Source organism: Nymphaea colorata, chromosome 1 (genome assembly GCF_008831285.2).
Source record: "Nymphaea colorata isolate Beijing-Zhang1983 chromosome 1, ASM883128v2, whole genome shotgun sequence".
NCBI lineage: Eukaryota > Viridiplantae > Streptophyta > Magnoliopsida > Nymphaeales > Nymphaeaceae > Nymphaea > Nymphaea colorata.
The window spans coordinates 34,293,659-34,321,648 of NC_045138.2; the positions used below are offsets into that span (position 1 = coordinate 34,293,659).

The following is a 27,990-nucleotide window of genomic DNA, read 5'->3' on the forward strand; positions in this document are numbered from 1 at the left end:
CCGTTCCCCTTACCAAATGCCCTCATAGAGATTAGAGAAGGCTTCTCTTTCAGCTTGAAACTTTCTATCTCTCATTCAATCTATGCGAAACGATGGATAGCAGGACAACACGCTTCTACCTTTGTGCAAAGCATTGGACTGATAGAAAACTAAAACCAGCAGCTTTATGCAGTTGTTTTTAAAGATGCGGCACTCTTTTGAATATGTAAAACTTTAGCCTTTAATTAAGAATTATCATCGTGCGCGGGACGCTTACTTATAAGTTATATATCATATGTATGCAAACGAATAATTAAAATGAGATAAAAAAAGACGGTGTGAAAGTGCATGCCAGATTTGCCACCCTTCGTCAATCGTCATGGCGCAAACCCGCCTAAATAGCACACTGCCGATACCGTTCATCCAGAAAACCAACGGCAGAGTGGCTGCAGTGCAGTCGAGGGAATACCGACGAACCGCCGATCCACCGTCCATCGTCGCATCGAAGGATGCGAAAAAGGCAAAAAGCAACACCAAAAGTGACGTTTTATTCAGCCTTCCTTCTTCTTCCGTCTCGCGTCGTTTTCGCTCTCTGCGTCGCCCTTTCTCTCTCTCTCTCTCTCTCTCTTCCGAGGATTGGATCCAGAGAAGAGCAAAGATCAGAAGAGCTATTCGTTCCTCTTCCCCCCGGATCCCGCCCATCCCTTCTTCCTTCATTTCGGGATGACTGTCGATCCGCGTTTCTTCGTGGGCGAAGAGTGAATTGGAACTCGTCTGCCTGGAGCCAGATTCCGGAGGGATACGGAAGTGCTTCTAGGAGCTTCCTTGGTCGGAAGCTTCTAGAATTGATAGGGCGATGGAGTCTATCTTGGCTAGGGCTCTGGAGTACACCCTCAGTCGCTGGCTAAAGTCCTTCTCGAGGGAGCAGTTTAAGTTGCAAGGCCGATCCGTGCTGCTGTCGAATTTAGGTAATTTCTGTTCGGTTTTCGCTTCTTTGTCTCTCGCTTTTTTAAATTCACGGACGACACAATGTGGTTTGTCCATTGTATTGGAACACGAGAGGTCTTATTTAATGCTATTGGTTTTGGAATTTTTTGGTATGCTCATTTTGGTCTGGATGGTGTTTGGGATTCGGAAACTTGTTCAGATATCAATGGAGATGCTCTTCACGCCAGCGTCGGGCTGCCGCCTGCGCTGAATGTTGCGCAAGCGAAAGTCGGGAGGTTAGAGATAAAGGTGAGTTGTTTCCCTTTTTTTCTTTCTCTCTCTCTCTCTTTCTCTCTCTCTTTTTAAATTCTTCATTATCTTGAATTTTTTTTGACACGTTATTTGTAATTTAGGGTAGTACGGGGAAAAAGTTCCGAATTCTGCCCTGGCATTTTTTTTTTGGAAATTAGTTATTGAGAAAGGATCTATTGAAATATGGCATTTTCGTAGAGAATGGAGAAGTCAAGTGGAAACACAGTGGGGGATGATAAACTTGATCATCTTAAAGTGAACCGGCATGGATGTTTATTGGCTTACCGTGGAATACGTCTATTTGAGAATTCCGAGTGAGTTGCGAAGATTTCTGATAAGCTCTTGGAATGCCTACGTTACTGCTGGTGTCAAATGGTGTCTGTGCTCAATTTCCTGACCATTGGTATCGCAGGTTTATGTAAAACTCGTTGGTACGAGATGATTCTTTACAATTACCACCTAAAAACCAAGAAGGAGCATAATTTACGTGTCTGTCCACCATGTGATGGAAAGCGACATTTATACTTACCTGCCTCCTCAGCCTCTTGAAATGTCTCCGATTAATAAAGAAAGTGATATTTTACTTCCTTGTTCACACTAGTATGCGAGGCGACGTGTTTATGCACAAGAATAGGAGCAGATATACACTAAAATTTAAATTACACGGGGTAGAATGGCAATTAACACCAGTGTCATTAACTGTTTATGTAGCTTTCATTGCAAGTGCAGGAATTAAATCCTTATCATTCTGAGCTGCATGATCACGTTACCAAGCTGTATTCATCGATAACACTTTAAAAGGCAGGTCTGTTAATGTTCACTAGATTTTAGACATTTTTTATCTAGTTAGTAGGGAGTCATTGATCATTTCCGACTAGTTTATGTAAATGTACTGGGATATACAGCAAACATGTGTAACTCATGGAGAATAGACTTAATTGGTATATGTGTTGACACTATATGCATAACCAATTAACCGTATTTTTTTTTTCCCTCGGTTGGAACCTTTTTCTCTCTTTTCTTTATTGATCTTTAAACACTATCATTTTCTGGTTGAAACGCCACGTTTGGGCCTGTTGACCCTGATCATTGAAAGAATAATTGGGTCATCCTGTTATCGACTTAAGTACGTGGTAATTTATCGATCCATTTATCCCGTGCCACTCTGTTCTTCTGTACTTTACTACAAGCTATTTTGTGAATTCAGTTATTTATGCATCTTATTTGCTCCAATCTAGTGGGCGTCTTTAAATTTAATTTGCTCATTGGATATTCTTCCCAGCATCTGGATGCAAACACTGAACAGTACAGTTTCTTCATGTTGAGTAACTTGTGTGTCTCTGTTGTCCTATAGAAGTTCTTTCTTCTGAATGCTGAAATTTGTTGCATAAAAGTGTTGTTTCATAATCCTGATTATTACTGTAAAGGAAATTACATTTTACAGGATTATTGTATTATAGTTTCCTATATCTTTTCTTGTGGCATTTTCTTATTTTCCTTTTAAGTACATGATTCTTGGACTTGTCATTTATTAAGTCTTCTATTATGATGCCTGTGCCAGTTGCCATCTGTTTCCTATGTGCAAACAGAACCAATCATCATTCAGATTGATAAACTTGATTTGGTGCTTGAGGAGAATTCTGACTCTGAATCTGACAAGGCTATTCCCAAGTGATTCTTCTCATTCTTGAATTTTTTCCAATCCATGATACGTCTCTTTTGTTGGTGTTCTTTCCACAAGCTTTGGTCCTTGACCTTGGTGGCTGTTGTATTTATTTACAGTTTCCAACCATCCTCAACTTCTGCAAAAAGTAGTGGCTATGGCTTTGCGGATAAGGTGATAAGTGCATACTGTTCTAATAATTTTGATGTATCCGGTTTTATGTTTAGTTTATTGACTTAGATGTTTAACCTTTTATATGGTCTTCCAATTTCCTTCCAAACCACCCCAAAAAAACCCCACAGCCGCAAAAGGAAAGTACTAGGATAGTATGAGTTTTAAGTTAGTGATCATGTGATTCGGGATGTTAAAATTAAATTTTCTGAATCAGTTGAATGACAAAGTACTTCAAAATGCATGGTTTTCTGGTTCATATTCCTTACTATTTTGGTGTAATATTATTCGCTTATGAAGTATACTGCATAAAATTGCAAAAGGGCTGGTTGGATGACAGCCCAAAAGTGGGTTTTGGAGGCAAAAAGTAACTTCAAATCCGGGTTGCTCAAAAATCCAGCTTTGACTGAACTCATTTTTAACAAAGGGCCTCAAAAACCTGCCCCCTCCCAGTCTTTTTCAGGCCCTTTGTAAAAATGATTTTTTGGCATGCCACCCAAACGCCAAAATCAGTTATTAAAAACTACTTAAAAAATCATTTTTCCAAGACATGCTCTTCACAAAACACCATTTTCAAGGGTGTCACCAAACGCTACCTAAGGTTTCTCCTTCAGGGTTCCTCTGGAAGAGCCAGAGCTGTCTGTTAGGAAATCATGAGATTGTAGAAAATTATGCTGAGAAATTGGTTGTATAACTTTGAAGGTTTGTTGTTGAATGCTTAATTTTTCATTCTTTTACACTTGATTTAATTGCTTTGACGATGATTAGTCTAGCAAGGTATATATATAAAGTAAAATAGCTCATTGTTTGCTTATGATACCCCACATATTATTGATCTAAACAAATTATTTTTGCTCCACATATTGTTGTTATGAACAAATTCGTTTTGCTACAGTGATGTACTTCCTTTTTATTAGCTTTTCATTGTCCCTAGGTGTGCAATAATTTGTCTAGATGATTATATGGTTCTGCAGTTTGGTCTACCATGTGTGTACATCTGATTATGATTGAATTTCATATTGGTCTGAGAAGAATCAGAAGATTCATTTCCAGATCCATAGAGAAGTTTCGTGATAAAAATATATATTCTGGTAGCTCTGTCAAATGCTACTCTTAGGCTTAGGCGATCTTTTTTAGTGCTTGTTTGATTGAATGCATATTTTCTATCCTGCATGCAGATTCTGCATCTTTTTCAGCAGTTTCAATGTCTCTTTGCGGGATTCTTAATTGACCTCACACAATGTGTTTGAGCCTTTGGGAATCTTTACTTTGTTATGGCACAGTATTGTTTATTTCTTTTACTAGGAATAGGAAGGCAGTGTAACTCCATTGAATCATAAGAAACTCACCCTTGTGCATCTATCTTGAAGAGCCAAGTGACTCCCAACTGAATTCTTGTTGCAACCCATTTTAGTCAATTAAGCATTCCTCGCATCAGTTTCATGTCATTCTGTGTATACTATACTACTGGGTCTGCATTAAGAAGCCGAGTCATTTCTGTGTGACCAAGAGGCCTTTGGATTTTGTTTTCTGTTGTTTGGTGGACTGTCAAAGTGTTTGGTGTTAATATTTCATGGGAACTTGTCAGATTGCAGATGGCATGACCATACAAGTGGGCCAAGTCAATCTTATGCTTGAAACTCGAGGTGGTGCAGGAGGGCAAGGAGGTGCAACATGGTACATTTTCTCCTCCCCTAAAAAAAATTGATCAAGCGATGCCACCATCTGTCACCTTGTTAAGTCAAAATTTCACTGGCACTTGAGCAGCATGCCAAGCTAGGGACATGCTTTGTTGGTCTTAATGTTCAAAGTTTCCGTGATGATTGATTCTTGTTTATCTTGTAACAGTCACCCACAAAATTAATTTAGGGTTTGCTATTTGCATAACTTGGAGAATGAACAGGCACAAGGAACCAAAGAGGTCATCTGATTTTCACTCAGGATCGAGTTCTAAACTTTTAAAGAAAGATAATTACTGTGATAAGCTCCAGGGAAAGCCTTCCTTTTATGTTGGTTTTCCCTACCCTAACGGATCAGGTCCACAAGTTTGGAGTTAGCAACTTACACAACCTGTCAACCCCCCTTGAAAACTGCTTGTCAATCTTCTTCGAATAAGTAAATCATAATACGGTATCAGTATTTGACCTATAACACCCTCTCTTAAAATGCTGGTCTTAATGCATTTTTTTGATGTATATTTGTATGTGTTTGCTAAACCTTTAAGTTTGCTGATGTGAAACTCAAGCTTCAGACGACAAAGATTATATGAACACACAACTTTTACTCACTGCATCTGATGGTATCTAAATTAACTAATTTTTGCTTGCATGGTTGGTGTTATCGATTTTTTTTAATGATCAGGACACCACCTATGGCATCTATTACAATACGCAACCTTTTGTTATTTACAACAAATGAGAAATGGCAGGTAATGCTTTGCCATTTTTTAAAGAGACTACTAATTGTGTCTTTCTTTCTCTAAATTCTAATGCCTTATCAGTTTGTGTTGGCAGTTTGTAAACCTTAAGGAAGCTAGAGATTTTTCCTGTGATAAGAAGTGCATATATGTCTTCAAGGTAATGATCACATTCGATAGAGTAATTTAACAATGTTACCAGAGGTATGGAAGGAAAGATCTCTGCTGCCTTTTTTTCTTATGTACATTGACCATAAGAAGCACAGGTCTACTTGGAGATTCGGGCCTTTATCTTTGTCACTGGTCCAACCACATGATAGAGGGGACATTCAATGAGTTGGACTAATTTATTTAATCTGCTGCTGAGGAAAATGAGAAGATGCATTCTCCCTCTCTGGCCATTCCTAGAATCAGCTGAAGCTTCTTAAGCTGATTCTCTAGTTCTTTGCACCATTTCTAACTCCATGTATCTGAGCACTAGATAGTAGAAGTTGATTTTTCCTTTTCCTTCGCCAATTTCCAGAAATTGCAGTGGGAATCATTATCTGTTGATCTGTTGCCTCACCCCAACATGTTCTTGGATGAGCACCTCACACGTGGAGGTGTTGGAAATAATAAGCGTGATGATGATGGTGCAAAACGGCTATTCTTTGGAGGGGAAAGGTTTTTGGATGGCATATCTGGAGATGCTTATGTAAGAAATGTAGACAATTTGGATTTCATTAGTTTAACTGTTGGCACTTTGCACTTCTTTTCTGACATACTTAATATTCAGATCACTATCCAAAGGACAGAGCAAAATAACCCATTGGGACTTGAGGTTCAGTTGCATATTATGGAAGCTGTGTGTCCTTCTCTCAGTGAACCAGGTATGCAAAAGAAAAATTGCATTTCTTTTAGCCTTTTCACTCTTGTATTTGTTTGATCATGCGAAATACTGAATAGGTTTGCGTGCTTTTCTGCGGTTCATGACTGGATTGTATGTGTGCTTGAATAGGGGAGATGTGGACCCAAAGGCAAAACAGGTCTGTTTGCTAACATGTTTTCTGTTTTTATCATGGATTGGAGACAAAAAAAAAAAATTTAAATAATTGTTGTTGTGGTATTGCAGGCCATGCTAATCTTTACTGTTTCTGTTGGAACTTGTTTATTGACAGCGCTTGAACGAGGCAGCCGGCTGTTCTCTAGTGTCCATTATTGTTGACCATATTTTTCTTTGTATTCGAGATGCAGGTTAGTATCTTTCTTTGAACTGGTTTGGTCTTCATAGGACCTTTTCTGTACATCTCTTTATGCTTCAGTTACAAGTTCCATATTGCTCCAGTTGTTCCTTTATTGGGGCTTCTGGAATGCTTCAGTTCCAAATATTCTCCCTTATCAAGTCTATTTGATCACAGAATTCCGGCTGGAACTATTGATGCAGTCACTCTGCTTTTCTCGGGTAACTTGTCGAACATGTATGCTATACTGATTTGTTTGCTTCATTCTGTGTCTTGTCTCATTAAACAGAGCTGCTACCTGTGCAGGCTAGTATATCTTGGGGGGATAAGACCAAGAACATGACCCGTGTGATGGTTGGCGGATTGTTCTTGAGGTGCATTCCAGTTGGATCAATTTGCTATTGTTTTTTTCTCCTTTTTTTTTTGCATTTTAAAGTCCTCCTTTGTTATCTGTGACACTTCAGTTTTTCCTTATCTATATGCTTGGGCATGCACTTTTTTAATCACAATCTATAAAAATGGCACAAAATCTGTGCACATTTATGCTTGTCCCTACAAATTCAACAATAAATTTTATGTGCATTCTTGGCAGGGACACATTTTCTCAGCCACCATGCACCCTTGTACAGCCTTCAATGCAGCTTGATCGACAAGACGCTACTGTTCCAAACTTTGGTATCTCCCTATTGCTGTGTTCACCTATCAGTGTGGTTTTTTCATCTGTACTCAGCAGCATGTTGTCTTTATTCAGTGGTTCAGCCTATGTTGCTTTTGTTTGCAGCTGATGAAAATGTTTGGCCTAAAATTTATCCACTTGGGGAACAGAGCTGGCAAATATGTGATGCTGTTCCACTTCTTCACATCTTCTCTGTTCAGCTTAAGCCTTCACCTTCTCCTCCGTTGTTTGCCTCAGAAACAGTAATCAGATGCCTGCCTATTATGGTAATCAGCGATCTCACAAGTGCTATTCCCTGTCTAATTTATGGAAAAGTTGTAGATAACAGTTTTTCTCTTTTGGTTTTCAGATCAATCTTCAGGAAGAGAGCTGCTTGAGGATTGCATCATTCTTGGCTGATGGGGTTGTGGTGAGCCCAGGTGCTGTGTTGTCTGATTCCTCAATTAACTCTGTTCAGTTCACCCTTGAAGAGTTTGATCTTATAGTTCCACTGGTTGCTGGAAACTCTAGCAGTAATTCCTTTGCTGGTGCTAGGCTCCATGTGGAAGATCTATTCTTATCACAGTCGCCAAAGCTGAAATTTAAACTGCTGAACCTGGAAAAGGATCCTGCTTGCTTCTGTCTGTGGGAGGATCAACCAATTGATTCCAGTATGCGAAAATGGATGACAGGAGCTTCCCGTATTAGCCTGTCTCTTGAAACAGAAGGCAACTTGTTGAAATGTCAGGATTCTCCTGACTGGTCTGGGGGTATGTGGAGATGTGTTGAACTCCATGGGGCTCTCTTTGAGGTGGCTATGGCTACTGCTGATGGTTGCCCACTGATAACTGTTCCACCTCCTGGTGGAATTGTGAGAATTGGTGTAGCCTGTGAGCAGTACTTATCAAATACTTCAGTTGAGCAGTTATTTTTTGTTTTGGACCTTTATACTTACTTTGGGAATGTAAGTGAGAAGATATCAAAAGTTGGAAAAGTTAAGAGTCCAAGGAGAAGAGAGGAAAGCTCCAGTGGAGGACTGTTAGATGTAGTTCCAAGTGACACAGCTGTCAACTTAGTTGTAAAAAGTCTCCAGCTTAAATTTCTTGACTCATCTTCGAAAAGTATTGAAGGGATGCCTTTAGTCCTTTTTGGAGGAGACAATCTGTTTATAAATGTCGCACACAGAACTCTTGGTGGTGCAGTAGTTGTTTCATCCAGTCTGCGGTGGGATGGTGTTCAGATAGACTGTGTCGATACAGATGGAACTCTTTTACATTCTAACCTTAGTGAAGCTCACTTGGGGAATGGATCCATGTCACCCGTTGATGTGTATCCCCAAATGAGGGCTGTTTTCTGGATTGAAAAAGGGAGGGTTAGGCAGAATGGGTACGATTCACCTGCCCCATTTTTAGAAATAAGCACCACTCATGTTATTCCTTTTAAAGCTCAAGATTCAGAATGCCATACTTTGAGTATATCAGCTAAGGTTGCTGGAATACGGCTTGGTGGTGGGATGAATTATACGGAAGCATTGTTGCACCGTTTTGGAATACTTGGGCCAGATGGCGGGCCTGGGGATGGCTTGTCAAAAGGATTGAAGAACCTATCCGAAGGACCACTGGCAAAGCTTCTTAAAGCTTCTCCTCATGTTAAGATGGACCGGGAAGAGAGTATGAGTTACAGTTTCTCTTTCTCCTGCTATTGGAAGACTTTCATGAAACATACCTTTCTATTTCAGGACTGTAATAAGCATGATATCCCACTATTTCATTGCATACTTCTCATGAACAAGGTTAATATTTTGGGCCGGAAACACCTTTTACAAAATTAAAGCACCTTTCACAAATCACTGCAATTCTCGTTTTGATCTTCATGTTCGACCTGGGGGTTGTCATTTTAGGTCTTGTCAGTGAAACAGAAAGTATCGCTGCCAATAGATGGTGATCCTTGTGCAAACAACAGCTTCTCTTTATTTTGATGATTAAGCAAGCACTCATCTGTAGCACTGTGGAATGAGCTAATGCCTTTCCTTTTTCATCTGACAGCTACCATTTGGGGATCAAGTAACTTCTGGACATCTTTGCTTTCCTTCCTTTCCACTAGGAAAATTAACCCACTACTTTGGCCTTGTTTATCAGGCATTGCTCTATAAAGCTCTTCCTGGTGGAGGACAGGAGCCCATGCAATCATTGCGACATATATTTTACATTGTTTGCATTACCAGATTGAAATAATTGCCATTCTTAAAGACAGGAATATCATGCATTCAATTTAAATCCCTGCTATATGAACTATTCCGTTATCTGATCCTTGATTTGACTGTCACAGATGGTCGTTCAGACGAGGGAAATGATGAGGGAAATTTTGATATGGGAATGCCAGATGACATGGAGTTGTTTATAGAATTGAAAGACTGGTTATTTGCATTGGAAGGTGAACTAGAGATGGCAGAATATCGGCAGTCAGGTGGTGACATTAATGTTGAAAGAGAAGAAAGATGTTGGCACACAACTTTCCAGAGTTTGCAAATTAAAGCCAGTAGTCAAACTGAGAACACAGAGAAAACTGCTTTGACAAAAAAATATCCTCTGGAGTTGGTCACGGTTTGTCAACTCAGAAGCTCGATTTTCTTTTTGCTGTTCACTCGTTCTCTTATGCCATTTTTCATTTCCATCTTGGAAGCGCATATTGGATGATTTTTTAAATTTTATTTCTATGATCTGTCCTCTGTGTGTATAATTGCTCTTTTCTTTTATTGCAGGTGAGTGTAGATGGCTTGCAGGCCATAAAGCCACAAGTCCGAAGTCAGACAAGCCAGGCTAATGGTGACACAAGTAAACATGTAAGTGGATCAAGTAGAAATGGTAATGGCATTAGCCTTGAAGCCCATTTGGTGTTAGCTGAGGATGAGGAGACCATGGACATGACCAACTGGGTGGTTGAGAACTTAAAATTTGCTGTTAAAGAACCGGTAACATGATGGAGAATTTTCAGTTTCTTTTTCTGTCGTATGACGTGTGTCATAGGTATTGAGGTAAAGTTGCTTGCAGATTGAAGCTGTTGCGACCAAGGAGGAACTGGAATACCTTGTCCTACTGTGCAGGTCTGAGTTTGATGCTATGGGCAGAATAGCTGCTGGGATATTACGGGTGCTTAAGCTTGAAAAGTCCATTGGGCGATCCACAATTGATCAGCTAAGCAATCTTGGTAAGAAAGAAAGTTACATATAATACTACCTTCTTAATGTGAAAGGGCAAAGTTGAATTTATTTCTTTCACATTTTGTGTACTTCAATAACTACCAATTGTACAAACTTTCAGGTTCTATGGTTTTGAGAGATCACTTTTTGAGTAAAACTTGTATGACTTGATGATGCAGGAAGTGACAGCTTAGACAAGATTGTTACTCCTGAGAAATTGAGCAGGCGAAGTAGCATTAGCAGTATTGGATACACTCCACGAGCAAACCTTACAAATGGAGGCAATCAGTGTTTGGAATCAACAGTATCGTTACTTGAAACTGCAATTGCTGACTCACAGGATGTTTGCGCTGCCCTTGTGTCAGAATGTTATGGTTCAGATTTGCCGACTAAGCATCTGAAAGACATGGAACAGCTCAATCAGAAGCTTAAAAAAATGAACATTTTACTTGCCAGACTACGAACAGATATGCTGATGATGTGATTGATGAGCGTGCTCATGTTATATAATTTCGTGTGACGTGCTTGACATAGTTGGCAATTTTTCATGTATATAGCCTTAGTTACTAGTCATGTTATAGTACAGCCTGAAAATAATCAGAGGCGCCCTTCTGTATAAAAGCAGCTGTTGTAAAATGTGAGGACACAACAGGGTGCGGCATGGATTTTGATCTATATCTTATTTAAACCTTTTATGTGTATTTTGTTTCATCTGAAAGCGTTAAGCAGACGATTGTTATGTAGTCTTCATTGGTAAGAGAAAAGAAGGTCCAATAAAATTGAGTTTGGAGTTTCAGATGTTCCTTTGGTTTGTGGTTTCTTAACGACTGTTGAAACGTATACTCTGTAGGTTCATGAACAAGGACCTAACCCACTCCCAAATGAAGAACCAAGGATGGTCATACCAGCAAAGGCCATCTTCACACGCATCTGCAAATCACAAAAGCCTTGATCTAACCATCTCAAGAGGAACGAAGATGGTGCAGAAGTTGACTCCTGAATTGACGAATGCTTCATTCTTCTGGTCGTGTTTCCATGGTTTCCTGCTGTTTTGGTTTCTCCACAATAATAAAGATGTACAGGAGTCAAGGTGGTTCGTCACAAGGGTGTAGGCCGGAGCAGTTCACTTACAGATGGGTTTAATTGGATGAAGGAAAGCGTTGTCCAATGGATCTTATAGGGTTTGATCTAGTCGAGCTGGGATCTAAAGAGTTGGATAAGTTGTATATATTTTTATAAGCAAGATCGTACCTTGTGGCGTGGATTAGGGTTTCGCTCGATTCAAATTCGGATGTGAGGCAAACTGCGGGATCTAAATCGACAAGTTTCACTTTTCACTTGCTTTGCGGACCGAGAAATGGAAAGAAATTGAAATTGGACCTGGTCCACTAACTCTTGTTCACCATCCAGACCTCACCAAGAAAAACATAAAGGAGATCTTGAGGAGCGGAATGCTACGCAAATGTCCCCAAATGAGAGCTGAAGGACTTTGAGACGCTGAAAAAAGCCCCATCGAACGTCAATCGATCACATTGATAAAATGACGATACAACAAGTAAGCACTTGAACGATTTTAGGAAGAACGAAGCAACCACAAACAGACCCGAAAGGTAATCATCGTAATTTTTAAGAACATGGTCGAAGCATTCTAGAGGAAGGGACGGTGAAGAACGTCGGTCGAGGTATGCAGTTAACTCTGGGAGTGAACGGTTTGATTGCAGCTAGCTCTGGGACTGAACGATTTGATCTTCGCTATTTCCTCAGTGGGAAGTAACTGCTCCAACATTCGGAGATATTGAGCAAAGATCCAAGGTGTGACATCAGAGATGTGGCACATCCACGTGTAAAGGCATGTCCCCAGCAAAGATATTTCCTAAACCTATTTTTTCTTATATTTGGAACCTCCCCGGGCTGTCCATTTGTTGTTGCTGCAAGCCTTATCTTCTCTCTCACTCCCTTCCTCTCACTAATGGCGTCCACCTCCTTCTTTCACATCTTCCCGCACCTGAAACCCTCTCCATCTTACAATTTATCAAACTCGCCAAAGCTTTCTCATTCATCAAAGAAAACAGTCATAAAGTGCTCCTCCCAACCTCAGCAATCCCAATCCCAATCCCAACTGCCGCAAACAACGGAGCTAGAAGAAGGGCAAGAGAATTCCCCAATCCAAATAAGGTCTAAAGCTCAGCTAGTGAGGGAGAAGAAACCATCAGACTTAGCCAAAACCGAGCCACCCAACTTCGAGATAGGATGGAAGAGAACAAAGAAGCTGCCGCTAGAGAAGAAGAAAGGGTATATGATCATGGACTTCTTGGACAAGTTGGAAGGTTTGATGAGCAGGCAGTACGGAACCACCGAGTTGTTGGCAAAGGCTGGAGGAATAGTGGCAGAGAGGGTGAGGGAAGAGGCTGAGATCTTGAGGAACAAAGGAGAGGTCGATGACAGGTTGGTAGTTGAGCTTTTCAGAGTGCTGAAGTTGATGGAGATGGAGCTTGAGATGGTGAAGGCTGCCAAAAAGGAGGAGACGTTGAATGAGAGGCTGGAGCAGGCTAAGGCTAGGTGCAGACAGGCCATTCTGGTTGCTGATTCTTTCTGAGTTCCCGAGTCAATCTTTTGTTCAAACTGGGCATGGTAATGAGTTGGTTTCTTTGTAGGAGGGCACTGTAGAGATCCATAGTGACCTAGTTTCAAGTCTTTTGGCTTTCCACGCCGGGATTCGGGAACATGAATTCGAGGGTAAATTTGGTTTTGCCTGATGAAATTCCACATTTCCCTGAGAATCGTGAGCGTGTTCGTGAGCTGCGCACCTTAGAAATGGAGCTCATGGCCTTGGCTACATCCGCGGTGATGAAAAGGAAATCAGTTGCCTATGACTTTCTTCTTTTTTCCTTAGATAAACCAATCACCTTCTGTCGTGTGTTTCGAGCTAAATGACGTTTTCTCAACTTGGTGGTCTCCATGAATCGGATTCCTTGTGGGTCGCTTGGAATGTACTTTATTGGCTTGATAATGTTCATAAATCACAAGTCTCCTCCGGAGCCATTCACAAGTCCATGAGGCCTTATCGGAGACGTACATTAGCGTAAGCGACGCGGAACCGTGAAGTCCTGACAAATTCGATTAACTCTTAGTCATATATGCGGAACCAGGAATGGCTAGATTTAACTTCTGAATGCCAAACAAGCATTATCAAGTAGTTACTTACTGAAGCCCATGGAGCAGCTAATTTTCGCATGTCAAAGGTTTATAAAGTTTAAGCCATTAGCATAACGTAGCTTCGAATAAAAATTTAATGATTAAGCAAAGGACACATCGGTATCTGCTAAGGCTTCTATTGTTCTTCTACTTCAGCACCAATTGCGTCTTTTTGACCATTGAGGAAATCTGATGACGCATATCATTTTTTAGATTGGAGTTTTTTATGATTGTACCATAGGACACGTTGATATCCACCGAGGTATTCTATGATTTTTACTTTCTCCATCCATTGCAAATGCTTGAACATAGAATCCTTAGTGTTAAAACTTATTATAGGTTTTCCTTGAGAACTCCCTCTCTTCGAACTGCTCCCACTGGAGCTGCCACCGCTGTCGCGTGCTTTCCGCCGGAGCATATAACTTTTCTGTCGTAGTGACGAGGGACTATTCTAAGGATTAGACCACTTAACAACCTGAGAAAAGGAAACGCTGGTTGAGTTATCAAAAAGGTCGAGATGTCTGCAAAATGGCAGTGATAGGACTTGATCTAGAATTCCATTTTAATATTTTTTCTGCGAACTCTCATCTTTCACGTGCTCTCCACCTAGATTAAAGAAAACAGAAGTTTATGAATGAAACAAACTTTGTCATGCACTCTTGGATGTTCAAGAACGGTTTTGCTGCTTTATTATTGAACAAATTCATGTCAATAGGAATGGTGTAATCCCGTACCACACGTTAGTCGGCGCTCAAACTTATTTATTAGGAACAATGTATTAAAAGGAATTAGGATTACAGATGAGTTGGAAGTAAGACAACCAGGCATCTGAAATATTATATTTGAAGGATCTGATATAACATTAAACGGCAAAATCCACACAGTAAATCCTATTCACTCCTAATGCACTATGGCAGATTAGTCCTTTTCTTTTCTTACCCCATCGGCAAAACTTTAGTTGGCAAAACTCACTACATTTCCTACGATTTCTGAAGCTTGGATGGCTAATGCTGACCCCTCGTAGAGAGAGATGATTTGTTTCTCCCATTTATGAATTTTTCGTTTCCTTATCATCCATCATCAGCCGAAGGACGGTTGCTTTCCTCTTTGCCGTCATCAATAGACGGAAGATCAATTTCTTTCGTGCTGTCGTCGCCATCGATTTCACTGCTGCCGGAAACCATTTTTAACTCTTCACGAGAGAAATGGGCAATTCCCACCGACTTACTGTGACTGTCATTTTCTTCGTTCGTCGTTCAATTGATGAGGAATTTCATCCGCGTTGTAGTCCCCATCTCATTTTGCATCGCTGGAGAATGTTTGTGATCGTTTTCCATCCACTTCCTCCTTTCCCTCCATTCCTTCAGTGACCAATCGATGATGACTTTCTACCACATTGTGCTTTCCGGCCAACTCTATATCATCACAAAGATTTTCGGACACACCATTTTGGAAATATATCAATCCTTCGTCAATCGGCACACCCTTGCTCAGTTTGATTTACTCATCAAGCAATTGATCACGAAGATCCATGGCATTGCTACCCGTTGCTGTATCCCGAGAAACAATACAGTTTCCAGACTCACCATTTTCACTCCCCGAAGTCTTCCACAAAGAATACGATAACGTCAACTAATACCTAAACCATAAACCCTGAGGTTTATTCCCAGCCAAAAGTATTTGAAGAGCTGATTAACGAAGAAATGACTAAATCCAGCCTAGGCCTTCCAATTGCGCCACAAGTTTGAGTGGCTTCTCTTCCTTCGGCACTCCTTCGCCCGAAAACCTTATTCTCGCCCCAGAAAGTCCCCGCAGATACTCATCAAGAACGGCCGTGTGATCGATTTCAGTTGAACGCCACTGCCATGGTACGAGCGATCTTTCTTTCTGAAATGCGTCTCGTTCACCATGATTTCGAGACGGTCACCAAAAGCGAAGACGGAGGACGCAAAGGAGGCAGTCACGATGGGCTTGCCGGCGAAACTCCGCGGTATGTTCAAAATCCTTACGAGGAATGACACGGATGAGATGTACTCAAGCTGGGAAATGGCGGAGGCACTTATGAGCCTCTTGCACATCCTGCGACTCAAACGCAGAAGGGAATGCCAGCCAAATAGTGTCAACAGCAGCGGTCTTCCACTGGGGCACTAGAAATTCGTTTTAGAGAATGAGTTCATCAACTTGGCGTCCCTGGGATACTTTTGGCAACGTACAACATTTGCGACATTAAGCAATTTTAACGCAAATAGATATTATTCTCCACACGGAGAAAGGCACAAGAATTGGCCTCCAGTTCTCTACTGCCTCCATGACTGCACCTCTTGGAGATGAACACAAAAGAGCACATAAATAAGCTGCATTTTCCAAAATGTTGGCAACCTGGCATCTTAAAAGCTTGCTCCATGGATACCTAAAATTCTGTAAAAAACCGCGGCAACTTCAACACAGGTACAAGGGCAATAAGTGAGCACAAGTGTGTTGCCGCAAGCCCTTATGAGAAAAGGGTGGACGCACTTCTTTTCTTGGGGTTTAAGACATCTACGTTCTCACTGTCAATCAAGTGGAGGTTCAGAATTGGTTTTCCCTTCAACTTTGCTTGGAAAAAGGAAAAAAAAAGAAAAACTCTCAAAAACACAAATGTTGGAAAACCCCGACAAAACTCAAGAAACTAAAGTGATTAATTAACCTTCCGTCAAGCATAGAAGGAGAACTTGCAACCATAGCAGATTCTACAACTGGAATTTCAGCCCAAAAAGAAAAAAAAAAAACTACTGATTTTTTTTTTCCTTCTTTTGCCAACCACCCTATTCAGCATAGCAACTAGTTCTTGATTCCACCTTCATTTAGATCAATTAGACCGAGGTCATTATGAACTCCATACACAACCACGTCCGTGTCTTCGTCATACCTCTTGTACTGCAAAACAAAGAGCATTCAAAGAAGCCATCAAAAATACATATCCAGAAATCGTGAATTAAATAAGAAAAAATGGGATACAGAATCATCATTAAAAAAAAAAATCCTGCAAATCGAAGGCGGTGTTCCCTGATAAAAAAAAGAAAACACAGGAGAAAAGATAACAATTGGTAATATGTAACCCATATTCTTGTTACTTTCTGTTTATGGCTTCGTAACTATGCCTGTCCACAAATTTGTAAGTTCTGACACAAATTTGATGAGCCTTAACCAGAAACTCAACAGCAGACCAGAAACTACGGTAAAAAGAGTCGTGGAGATTTAAATTCACTACTGTTGGTTGCGAAGGATTTAAAAACAATCGTTTACAACAATACTGGAACTAGCAATCTCTCATTACAAAGTTCACGATTCTTCAAATAATTAATCAAATGCCAGTAAAGGCATGAGTCCAAGTTCGTAGAGCATTAAATGCAATAACTTCTAGACCTTGTCATTGTGTTCAAGGGCATTTGGAGGACCGGCTGGTAGTGAAGTCCGGATGATGTGCTTATCACCAGCAGCATCTGAGGCTGCATTCGACCCATTTGCCACTTCAGGTTTATCATCAATGTCGATTGCTTCTGCAAGTTCATCCTCCGCATGAGCAGCCATACTAGTAGATGGCACTGTATGTACTAAATCTGAACCTCTTGCCTGTTCACAAGCCAATTCAACAACATTACATTACTTTTGCTCAAAATAAGAAAAGGCAACATACAAGAAAAAAAAAATGCATGAACATTAGCATGCTAAATAAGAAAATTCACATATTTGGTCTCCAATGGCATCTACAACAGTCACAATTTCTTCCCATTATATACCATAAGTCAGACCAATAGAATCATAACCACAAAAAGGGGTAGCATCTACCTTCTCTGTAGCTGCAATGGCAGGTGGAGAACCAATTTTCCTCTGCCTAGGTCTATCTACATGCGCCACATATCTAAAAAGGTTCTTGCTCGAAGATACTCGGTATCCTAAAAGTGCTTCTTTCCCGCTATTTTCACTGTGGCTTACGAACCTATCACTCTGAAAATGCTTATCATATCTGGTCAGCTCACTAAAATGTCCATCTCGTGTCCTTAGATTTGCTGCAAACAGAAAGAATATTATACTTGCTGCAAATAAACATAAACATAACAATATCCACTTCAAAATACATAGCAAATAGTTGTTTTAAAAAATCATATCTAAACAAAAGAGGGTTCACAAAGTTCTTCCCCTGCACCAATCTTTTCCTAGGGACTTCTTTTCTCCATGCAGTAACATTTGGTTGTATTGCCATTGCATCGAAGAATATCACCTTAATGTATGTATACTGGAAATTCTTTTATGGCATGGATCAGATAATTCCTCACCTTTTCCATTTCTTTGTCTCTTTCTTGTTAGATGATATTTGACCGCTGCATTATATTCTCATGTTTGATGATTCCATTAGCATTCCCCGTCTTGAGAATAACATAGTTACATCCATTCTGTTCTCTATAATATTCCAACACAAACTTATCAAATTTACAATCAGTACACATTGTCTTGTGTAAAGTTTAGGATTACTAACTGAAACTATTTCACAACGGCATTAAATAACCAAAATTATGTATTTAACCAACATTTGTTGGCCAGAGCATTGGACCTTGTTCACACTTCGGGACAGTACAGGCCCCTACTCCATGCTGCAATCTACATGATTTGTTTTTAGCTAGAGATTGCAAAAGTACTAAGTTTAATTTTAGCTCTATATGCTCTATGTGACTGTCGTACAGTCACGGTCAGAATCCCAGATGTCACTCATTGCAAAAGCTGAAGCAATGGTCATTGCCTGGGCCCAAGGAGGCACATACACAGATCCAGGTTTAGCTTTTCATCCACCTTGTTTGAGGAGAAAAAGGGGAAAAAAAATGAAAGCCACCAGGCATCCTTGCAAACATTATATTGAACCTGAATTTGGATTTCAAATTCAGGCTCTGCATCGTTTTATTTGCGTGCCAGTTTAACATGTTCAAACCTTCAAAGCAAAAGCACTATCTAGGAAGAATAATCATGACCAGAGTATGGAGAGTTGAAAATGCCATCAGCTCTCTCAAGAATCATTTTAAAAGGGGATGTGCTTGTTTCTCTGCAGAAAGAAGAGAAAAATGAAAAATCTGTCTCAATAGCAAAGGGCAGCATTCTTATCAGATCAAAAGTCATGCATCAGAAGCAAATAGTTGTTTTCAAAGACCAACTCTAAACAAAAGAGGGTTCACAAAATTCTTCCCAAATTCCTAATGTAACAATCTTCTCCTATTGCTTCTTTTCTCAATGCAGCAACATTTGATTGCATTGCAATCACGTCCAAGAACATCACCTTGATGTATGTATATTGGCAAGTCTCTTATGGCATGGATCAGATGACCCTTCACCTTTTTCATTGTCTTTCCTTTTTTTCATAGAAAATATTTTATTGCAGCCATTGTATTCTCGTGTTTGGTGATTCCATTAGCATTCTTCATCTCGAGACTAACGTACTTATGCCCATTCTCTTCTCCATAATATTCAAAACTCAAATTTATAACCAACAGCATTACCTTAATGTTTCTAAAGTTTAAGATTACTTCTGAAACTAGTTCAGACTCACATTAAATAACTAAAATTATGTACTAAACCAACATTTGTTGGCAGAGCGTCAGACTTTGTTCCAACATTTGGATAGTACTTGCCCTACTCCATGCAGGAATGTAAATCTTCTGTTTGTTAGCCATTTCAGAAATATCAATTCTAATTTTAGCTCTACGGTTATGATAACATTAAATAAATAAAGATCTTCTTGGTATGAAGAGTGACCTGATTTAGCTTCTTCACCGACTACATGGCTGAGACGGAACCTTTTTCTTTTCAGGGTGATCTCACTCTGCTTATCAGCCCTAGGGCTCACCTGGTCACCATCTGCATCTCCATCACTGATGATGTTAATACTTGAATCATCCTCATTGGCAATAGGTTTTGCAGCATCTAATGACATATGATCCCCCAATTTTTGTAGCCTAGTTTGAGCCCTGAACAGTTTGTATGCAAAAAACAAAATAATAGGACGTTTTAGTACCCTTATAAAATTTACATCACTAAAAGCATATTCCACAAAAGGCTGGAAAACATGAATGTACGACCAGTTGCAAGCGAGGCTAGGAATCAACAATTTCAACAAACAGGTAACCTTAATCATAATTGGAAGGGAAGAAATGGAAGAGAACTAACCAACCTCTTTAGTTCATCTTGCGCCCTTGAATGACGGTTGTAAACTTTAACAAACTTTTTTATTTTTAAAGTGACCCTGAGCAGAAGGTGGAAAACATGTTAAACAACACTAAAACATATTATGTGCATCTTTGAAAGCAGAAAATAATGTCGAACTATATTCAGAAGCGAAGACCAACATATAGAGGCTAAGACAAGCTGACGCAGGGGTGATATGTTGGGAGCGGGTCATGTAGAGGGTCCATTCTATGTACCTGCTTTATTATGGATTATTAGATCTTTTATTTCTGACAGAGCTTTCATTAGGATCCAGATCCATTTTTAGGCTATTTAAGTGGAACGTGTGATTCACTTGAGTTTAGTGAAGTTCATGATTTAAGAAACCCTAATTATGTTTTGATTATTAAATTTCTTTTGTTTTCATGCAATTTTCACTTTGTTTGCATTTTTTGGTGCCTTTTCCGCGGAGATTAGAGTGAGGAATTCTAACTACTGCCTAAGTTTTTTTTTTTTTTTTTTTTCTCGCTCCTGGCAATGGCTGAAGTCCCAAGGAACTACCTTGCCGTGGAAAAATCCAAAGAAAAAATTAAAAAATTTAGAAAAAAGACTTGAAGATCTTGTGGCGTGCATAGAAGATTGGCTGGACCAAATGGAAAAATCGAACCAATAAACCCTAAATCGGATGAATCGAACCCTAGCAGCACTCACCAAGAGGAGCCCCAGCAGCGCTCACGAAGAGGATGGACGATGTTGATGGCAGATTGGATGCGTCGAAAGGTAAGAAAAACTCACCGGTTGATGTCCAACAACAACAAGAAGAAATCGGACGGCGTCGTCGGGTTGAGGAACATGAACCGCCCGTAGTTCTGTAGCAACCATTTAGTGTTCAAATGCACCGGCCCACGTGGATCCACCGGACTTCACCAGAAACCCCACGGAAGGCTTTCCAGCCGCCGCCGATGACGTCACCCAAATATGCTGAAGAGTTTCCACCCACCGCTGGAAGGTGTTACCGCCCAGACCACCAACAGCCACCACCACCCGCCGACCACAGTCGCCGGGACGGCGCCAGACCCGGCGGACGGCCCCCTACCAAGCCGGAGGCCGCCATTGGTGCCGACTTCTTCCAGATGGGCGAAGGGAGATTCCCCTCTGTCGCTGTCTGCACCGGACAAACCGTCCCCGGATGGGCAGTCGGCGAGTTGGTGAGCGTCGCCGGACGGCCAGTCGGCGAGTTGGTGAGCGTCGCCGGACGGCCGACGATTCCGCCGGATGGCCGACACCGACCGGATTTCCCGCCCACTTGGGGATGCAACCCGACGCCTCTGTGCCCTCGTGCACAGGGAGCGCCGGGCGCCCTAGCGGGGCGGAACGGGGGTCGGGTCCCATGTTGGGACCCGGAACCCGCTGGGTCAGCTAATGTACCACCGACCCGGGTCAGGTTTCCCGACCTGGTACGGCTTCATAGGACCCGGTTCTGCCCGGAGAGAGAGAGCGAGAGAAAGAAGAAAAGGAAAGCCTTTTCCTTGCAGACATTGCAAGCCTTTTCTGAAACAGATTTGGGATGCGCAAATCTAGTTCGTATTGTCGCCCATTACCGAGTTCTACATCGTCGAGGACGACTCTTCTTAAACTCGGAGAGAATGGCGCAGGGCTGTCATGTTGGGAGCCGGTCTTGTAGAGGGCCCCTTTTATGTTGCTTTATTATGGATTATTAGATCCGTTATTTATGATAGAGCTTTCTTTTGGATCCAGATCCATTTCTAGGCTACTTAAGTGAAACGTGTGATTCATTTGAGTTTAGTGAAGTTGATGATTAAGAAACCTTAATTCTTTTTTATTATTAATTTTTTTTCCTGCAATTTTCCCCTTTGTTTGCATTCTTTGGTGCCTTGCCCCCAGGGATTATAGTGAGGAACTCTAATCACTGAATCACAAGCTAACCTATTGAATACTTAAAAGTAAAAAAATACAGGATGAGCTTTGTGACAAGCACCTTCTACAATCTTCTTGCATCTGCTTCAATTGAATGTCAAGGTCCTCATTTTTTATGGAAAGTCTGTCAACTTCTTCATTTGTCTTCTCCAAAGAATTCTTCAAATAAAACAGTAAGGCAGATAAGAAAATTTGTGCACAATTTTGTGGCATGAAAAATCCCGAGGATGACATTTATTATGTATCCAGAGAACACTATCTAGTAAAAAGGAAAATAAGTTGAAGGAGAAAATCCGTCTCAATAATGCACAATGATTCATGAACAAGGAACATTGAGAACAACATAATATCTCTAGGCCAAAAGCATGCCTCACCACCAGGGCAAAATTATAAATCATCAATAAGTTACCTCTAATTCACGCTTTTGAGCATCAAGCAATTCGATGTCTAACTGAACCTGTTTCAACTGCATAATGGAAGACACAATAACCAGTTAAAACACAAATACCACACAATCTTCAGTTTCACATGGTAAGCAACCCCTTTGGTCTCCGGTTTGGAGCAGAGATGAGAAGATTGATGAGTGCGGTCAGACATGGGAAACTGGAGTGTAGTCATCAACCAGGACATCATTGAAATAGGAAAACATGCGATCTTCATTCCCAGCCATGACTCCAAGGAGGAGGATAGGGTTATGAGCCCACACCACAGCTCCTGAGGAAGCTTGGAGAACAAGGACAATAACAGAAGCTTAAGCAAACAACAAATACGTCGACTAGCTAAGACATGACCACAACAAGTCAACAACCACCAAGCAAAACAAAACCTGTTCTTCCGCAATGTCTCTGTCACTGTTTGAGTATGATTTGGTTTCCTGTGCTCGACTACCACCAGCATCTGAGAAGTTTAGGCTGTCAGAAGCATCACTATGTCCACTCACATGCTGCCTCTTTGAACTTCTCCTCTCACTGGAAAAAAAAAAAAATAGTGTAAGAACTGAAAACAGCTTAAACCTAAAGAAACATGTCAACTAATAGTTAAGAAAGGAATTCATGAATGGCTTCACTAAAATGACCAAGCTAAACAAGATAGACGCACAGATAGACAATGATGTGTGATATAAAATGAGAAGACAGAAAAGTTGCACATAAATTTAGATAAGTTTAGCCGAACTTAAATTGAGTCCCATTATCCATTTAAGCACATCTGTTGGGCCTGAGAATCGACGAAGGAAGGGGCCAGTGTGGAGGGTCGCATCAAAACACAACAATATCCTTTCTTCTCATTCTGGCCCTTGGTCACAGTCAGAAACCTGTCTGAACCTTGAGATAGGACAAGCAAACTAGAGTACATCTGCTGTAATGTCTTGAGCAGAATAGAGGGTCTCCAAAGAATTAGACAACCAAAAGAAAAGATGAAGAAAGATCTGCAATGTTCTTTATTTACTACAATGGAGTGTAACAATAATTAATTTGTGAATTTTCAAACTGCAAAGCTATGTAACATGGATGTCGCTGCAGATATGCGTATCCAATAATACCTATAAATTCACAACATGGCATATATATACAAGGGCATGCTGCAGGAGTCAAATTGGGGAATCTGTGAATGTAGCTGCATAGAGATCACCAATAATGAAGTAAATAGCAGAGATCCAAACCTGTCCCTTCCAGGAGAACGAGAAGGGCTGTGTCCTGCACATCAAATTCCAAGATTCAATCTCCATGTAATATACAGGGAAAACTTAAAACATTCCTAATCATAATAAACACATAAAAATGCACCAACTAAAGTAACGTCAAAATAAACGGCTGTACTAAGCAAATATTATGAAACGCATATGTAACCCATATTAGTAGGTTTTGATAAAAAAGACAAAATATAAAAAAATGAGGAAAAGTTTTTTTTTTTTCATGCAAAAGCATGAAGACTGTGTTTGAATGACACCATTAAACAACATTTTGGAGGCAAAACATGGTTTAAGCCTTTAAGGTGTGTTTGGGTGACGGTTGAAACTGGGTTTGTGAAAAACCAGTTTTGACAACAGTGCATCGTGCCATTTCTCTTCACAATCACAGTTACGCTGCACAATGTATGGTGGCTGTGGGGTACACTACGTTATGCACAACAGTGGTACTAAGTATTCCTTTCCCTTTTGTTGCTTTTACTAGATTCATCACAAGAACCTATTGCTCTGTTCTTCTGAAAAAGAAAGAAAACTGGTAAAAAATAAGCAACAAAACCTCTTCTTACCCCTATCATGCTTCCTGCCATGGAAGACATGTTGTCCTCTGAAGCCTCTACCCTGGGGAGACCTCCGATAAGGAGATTTCCGTCTATCAAGCCTGTCTCTCAAGTCACTGCCTCGATAATCCCTCCTACCTGCAAAAAGAAAGAAAGGATAAATTCTTCCTTCTGTAATTTTGCTATGGATAACAACAGTAAATACACAAGGCATGCTAAAAAAAATTAAGCTTACATCACATAAAACTTACCCTTGCTTTGAGTACAATGAGAAAACTAATAATGACAACAAAACTCCTCCTTGCCAGATCGAAAAAGGGTTACTGTTTATGTTGCCCGGACAAAATTCAAAACATATACTTATACCCGGGCTAACACTGAGAAAATCCTTTTGACAATGAGGCAAATAAGAGGCGAGGATGGATACAGCTGCCTTCTTGAGAAATAAGAAAAATAACAAAATCTGAATCATGCAGAGCCTGCCTGTCCATAAATATATAGGATAAATAAGAAGCTTTCTGTCCCAAAGAAATATGTCAGTACAGTTGAGAAGAATTCCACCATAACCAGCAAGGCTCCCGGCTTGGAGTGCTTCATTCATGGATATGAAAAATAATGGTTGCTGGGATGTGATCTCCTCGCCATTACACAGATTGGAACTTTATCGGACATCAGAAACACTCATACAACAATGAAACTGCCAATCTTGTAGGAAACCCATTGCAATGTCAACCATATTAGAACGCAACTTGCACAATCTCCTGACTTACGAGAATCACTAGCAGATAAAATGAAAAGGATAAGATTCCCTAAATGAGCGCAATAGCAAGTTCTACCAGCTGCCTGATGTTGGCAATGATCGATGGAGCAACATGAATAAATAACTAAATTCCCGACACAGAAAATTCACTGCAATTAGGACAAATTAGGTAACTGGAACATCATGGAATGGCCACACATCAAACACTTTGATCATTTGATGTATGGTCAACCAACTGAGTTCACAAATAAGGCAGGATGAGTTTGTGAATATGTACGCATGTACTATTGAAAACTGCAATGGCTGCAAGTACCAGAGAGAAGTCAAAAAGCCAGGTTAAGAAAAGGATAAAAATACGAGGTAAAGCAAGTTTTTCTGCCATCAATATGAATATCATCGGAAGACCCAATTCCAAAGAGAAATTTTGCCTAATGCAACAAAAAAAATCATTTCAAGCAAAGCATATCACAAAAGCAGGTTAAATTGTTTATTAAACTATAAACAGATCAAAAAATCAAATGCATCAGTTTCTCATATTTGAAAAGGCAAGTAAACATACTCTTATGTCTAGGATACACAAGCAACCATACACTTTTCACACTATACACAAGTAACCATATACTTTTCACACTATGTACTAAAACTGGAGCAATATCATTGACCCAGTTACATTTAGGCATAGATTCCAGGGTTAAGATAATGCAGTTATACAGGTATACTAATTATGAGATCCTCATTCAAAGTCCTAGTCTGTATCCAACTTCAAAGGGGAAATGATAAGCCAAAACTCATCTGAGCAACATTTAAATGAGGTGCAGGTAATATGCTTTGGTATTATTTATTTGATGAAAGATAGCATCTTTCAAGTATTCAAGGGATAAGCATCAATGCTAAGCAGAACAAAATGAAAACTCTAGAATAACGTGATCTACTTGTCAAAGGCAATAAGATGTTCAAATAACAAATATGCAAAGTATGATCCTAAAGAATTGTATGCTTTCTGAACTAAGTACATAGGAACCAAGAAGTACGAATTTTTTTTATCTCCAGATTAAATCTTCCTAGATTTTGAGCAGCCAAAATGTGCATTAGCATCCTTCGATTTGAGGGCAATATTAACATACAAACAGCGTCAGGTTATTATGGGCTCCTTGGTTTCCAAGTACAACTTTTCTAGCCTGATTGCCAAACCATCTGAGTTTCTGCAGTTATAATCTCTGGCATAAAATGACAGGAGTATCAAAACGCTCTACTTCAAGGTTATTGACATACAAACTTACCATGCATCATAAACAATTTTACACAATTCAGCAAGTAAAAATTCAGGCTTGAAATTTACATAAAGTGCCGCAAGGATTCTCTCACTCTCGCAGGCTCCTCATCTTTCGGAAGTAAAATTTAGTCTTCTAAGAAATCACCTATGTTGAGGTATAATATGAACTTAACCATACATTTAATTCTAAAAAGGACATTTTTTCTTCTTAAAATAACTTCCACTGAACATATTCATGCACTTCCTTACATACAGACGCTAATTACAGAACCCTACCAGTCCAACATGAGGACAAATAATACATTTGGATTTCCGTATTTAAAATTGATTACTCATTTCATGCATGACGAATCAATTCACAGCCCATCAAGAAAATCTTTCCTGTACTTAGACAATAGACTGTGATATTATTGACAGAATAAGAAAACAGGTTATCATCTTTTCAAATACATATGCAAATTTACGTGAATGGAATTGCTGTCGAATTAATTAAAACAGCTTCCTAGTTATTAGAAAGAGAAATTAATAAGACAAAGGGAATCGTCATCAGCAGGGAGCCAACAAAGAAAACTCACCGCCAGCTACAGAGAACCGCCTAAGTTCAGCCTCACCATGGGCAAAGGTGCAACTCTGTCTTGGGCAGCGACCTCTTTGATATAGGATACATAACTTTGTTTTAAACAGCTTGCGGTCAACCATATTGAAGGAAGTACCTCACAGATAATAAGATGATTACAGCCTCAAAAGAACACGAAAACCGCTGTCCAGGTCTGAGGGCATGCAACGAATAACCGTTAACTCGCCCAATTATGAAACCAATCGCCTTTGAGATACTTGACCCAGCAGAGGATGGCCGCTTCCCTGAAAATGGAAGAGACGAATCACCTCAACGTCCCATATAAACTCACCTAATACGTACAATAACCTCCGGAATTAAAGAAAAACCCCACAAATAGGAATCATATCATGTGAGGCAGAAAACAAGGTAAATTCTGTCGACCAGCAGACAAAGCCACGACCATGAAGACCGGTAGAACCGGCAAAGCAAGCGCTACACAGAAGACAACAATCAAAGAAGCAAATGACGGCATAACTTGTCCAATTAACACATTTCTTGCTCAAAATCCATTTCTTATAATATAAGCAGAAGGTTTAACGACTCTAACCAAATCAGAATTTCAACTCTCAGATCATTTCCATCCTCCAAGACAAAGGCGTTTAAAAAGAAATCAAGTGCTTCAGAATAAAGCACTGAAAGAGAAATACAATACCAACTCACTCGTTCCTTGGTCAAAACCGATTTTTTTAAAAACATATACCTAAATGAACAACTAGGTTGCGATTAACCAAAACGAAAATTAATTTCCACAATAGCGGAGGTGCCAAACAAATCATAGCATCAAAATGGAAACAAGGAGAGAGGAATGAGAACCATTGTCCTAGACCACTCCGATTAAAGAAAGAGACTCGGCACAAAAGAGAAAAAGTCCTAAAGAAATCAAGTTAGCGGCAATCTTTTCTAAAACCAAACATCTGAAAACATGAAACATACGATATTTCGGTCGTTTACCTCATTTACCTCGTTAAAAGAATCGTCTTCTGTACAGAAATCAAAATCATGTAGAAGAAGAAAGGATGAGAAACCGTGAAGAAGCAACAATTGCATGCGCATTAACGGAAGCGAAAGGCAGGGACGGAAGGCGGGAGGGAGGAAGGAAACTACGCGGAGCCACAGAGACAATAACACGGTAGGGATGCCAAAATACGGAGCGGTCCGTCCCGGCTCTCCAAGTGGTCGCAAGCCAAGCTTCCTATGGGCAAAGTTTCTATAGGTCATTAAAAAACTTGT

General features: G+C 40.2%; 3 protein-coding genes across 5 annotated transcripts; 2 read left to right on the top strand and 1 right to left on the bottom strand.

Annotated features, from left to right (window-relative positions):
- Window positions 1-541: 541 nt before the first annotated feature.
- LOC116256252 (uncharacterized) lies at window positions 542-11,338 on the top strand. 2 transcript variants are annotated; one of them, XM_031632561.2, is made up of 20 exons: window positions 542-947; window positions 1,127-1,215; window positions 2,780-2,889; window positions 3,001-3,055; window positions 4,641-4,729; window positions 5,414-5,480; window positions 5,566-5,628; window positions 5,992-6,162; window positions 6,244-6,337; window positions 6,414-6,493; window positions 6,626-6,701; window positions 6,866-6,909; window positions 6,995-7,062; window positions 7,281-7,363; window positions 7,470-7,630; window positions 7,714-9,013; window positions 9,672-9,946; window positions 10,105-10,314; window positions 10,394-10,550; window positions 10,722-11,338. In XM_031632561.2, exons 1-20 carry the CDS (start codon window positions 836-838, stop codon window positions 11,024-11,026), a joined length of 3,609 nt encoding a protein of 1,202 aa, XP_031488421.1. In that variant the 5' UTR covers window positions 542-835; the 3' UTR covers window positions 11,027-11,338. The 2 variants fall into 2 exon arrangements, with proteins under 2 accessions (XP_031488421.1, XP_031488429.1); XM_031632569.2 differs by lacking the exons at window positions 542-947; window positions 1,127-1,215; window positions 2,780-2,889; window positions 3,001-3,055 and having other exon boundaries at window positions 5,553-5,628.
- An 870-nt stretch (window positions 11,339-12,208) lies between these two features.
- Window positions 12,209-13,487, top strand: LOC116264012 (protein CHLORORESPIRATORY REDUCTION 41, chloroplastic). Its single transcript, XM_031643893.2, has one exon. The coding sequence runs from the start codon at window positions 12,512-12,514 to the stop codon at window positions 13,136-13,138; it is 627 nt and encodes a 208-aa protein (XP_031499753.1). The 5' UTR covers window positions 12,209-12,511; the 3' UTR covers window positions 13,139-13,487.
- A 2,906-nt stretch (window positions 13,488-16,393) lies between these two features.
- On the bottom strand, window positions 16,394-27,988 carry LOC116254918 (zinc finger CCCH domain-containing protein 13). Of its 2 annotated transcripts, none has more exons than XM_031630569.2 (12): window positions 27,721-27,988; window positions 26,717-27,002; window positions 24,118-24,246; window positions 23,525-23,558; window positions 22,691-22,832; window positions 22,274-22,330; window positions 21,926-22,023; window positions 19,934-20,005; window positions 19,519-19,730; window positions 17,566-17,786; window positions 17,143-17,349; window positions 16,394-16,653 (listed from the first exon to the last, which is right to left on the bottom strand). In XM_031630569.2, the coding sequence occupies exons 2-12, from the start codon at window positions 26,838-26,840 to the stop codon at window positions 16,558-16,560; spliced, it is 1,392 nt and encodes a 463-aa protein (XP_031486429.1). In that variant the 5' UTR covers window positions 26,841-27,002; window positions 27,721-27,988; the 3' UTR covers window positions 16,394-16,557. The 2 variants fall into 2 exon arrangements, with proteins under 2 accessions (XP_031486429.1, XP_031486437.1); XM_031630577.2 differs by having other exon boundaries at window positions 27,712-27,988.
- Between the last annotated feature and the right edge of the window lie 2 nt (window positions 27,989-27,990).

Coding starts and splice junctions, on each gene's coding strand:
- LOC116256252 (XM_031632561.2), top strand. CDS start 836: ATGGAGTCTATCTTGGCTAGGGCTCTGGAGTACACCCTCAGTCGCTGG. Junction 6,163..6,243: donor GCATATCTGGAGATGCTTAT/GTAAGAAATGTA, acceptor CTTAATATTCAG/ATCACTATCCAAAGGACAGA. Junction 10,551..10,721: donor TGATCAGCTAAGCAATCTTG/GTAAGAAAGAAA, acceptor TTGATGATGCAG/GAAGTGACAGCTTAGACAAG.
- LOC116264012 (XM_031643893.2), top strand. CDS start 12,512: ATGGCGTCCACCTCCTTCTTTCACATCTTCCCGCACCTGAAACCCTCT.
- LOC116254918 (XM_031630569.2), bottom strand. CDS start 26,840: ATGGTTGACCGCAAGCTGTTTAAAACAAAGTTATGTATCCTATATCAA. Junction 24,247..26,716: donor GCGGTTCTCTGTAGCTGGCG/GTGAGTTTTCTT, acceptor TTCTTTTTGCAG/GTAGGAGGGATTATCGAGGC. Junction 19,731..19,933: donor GCGCAAGATGAACTAAAGAG/GTTGGTTAGTTC, acceptor CAAACTGTTCAG/GGCTCAAACTAGGCTACAAA.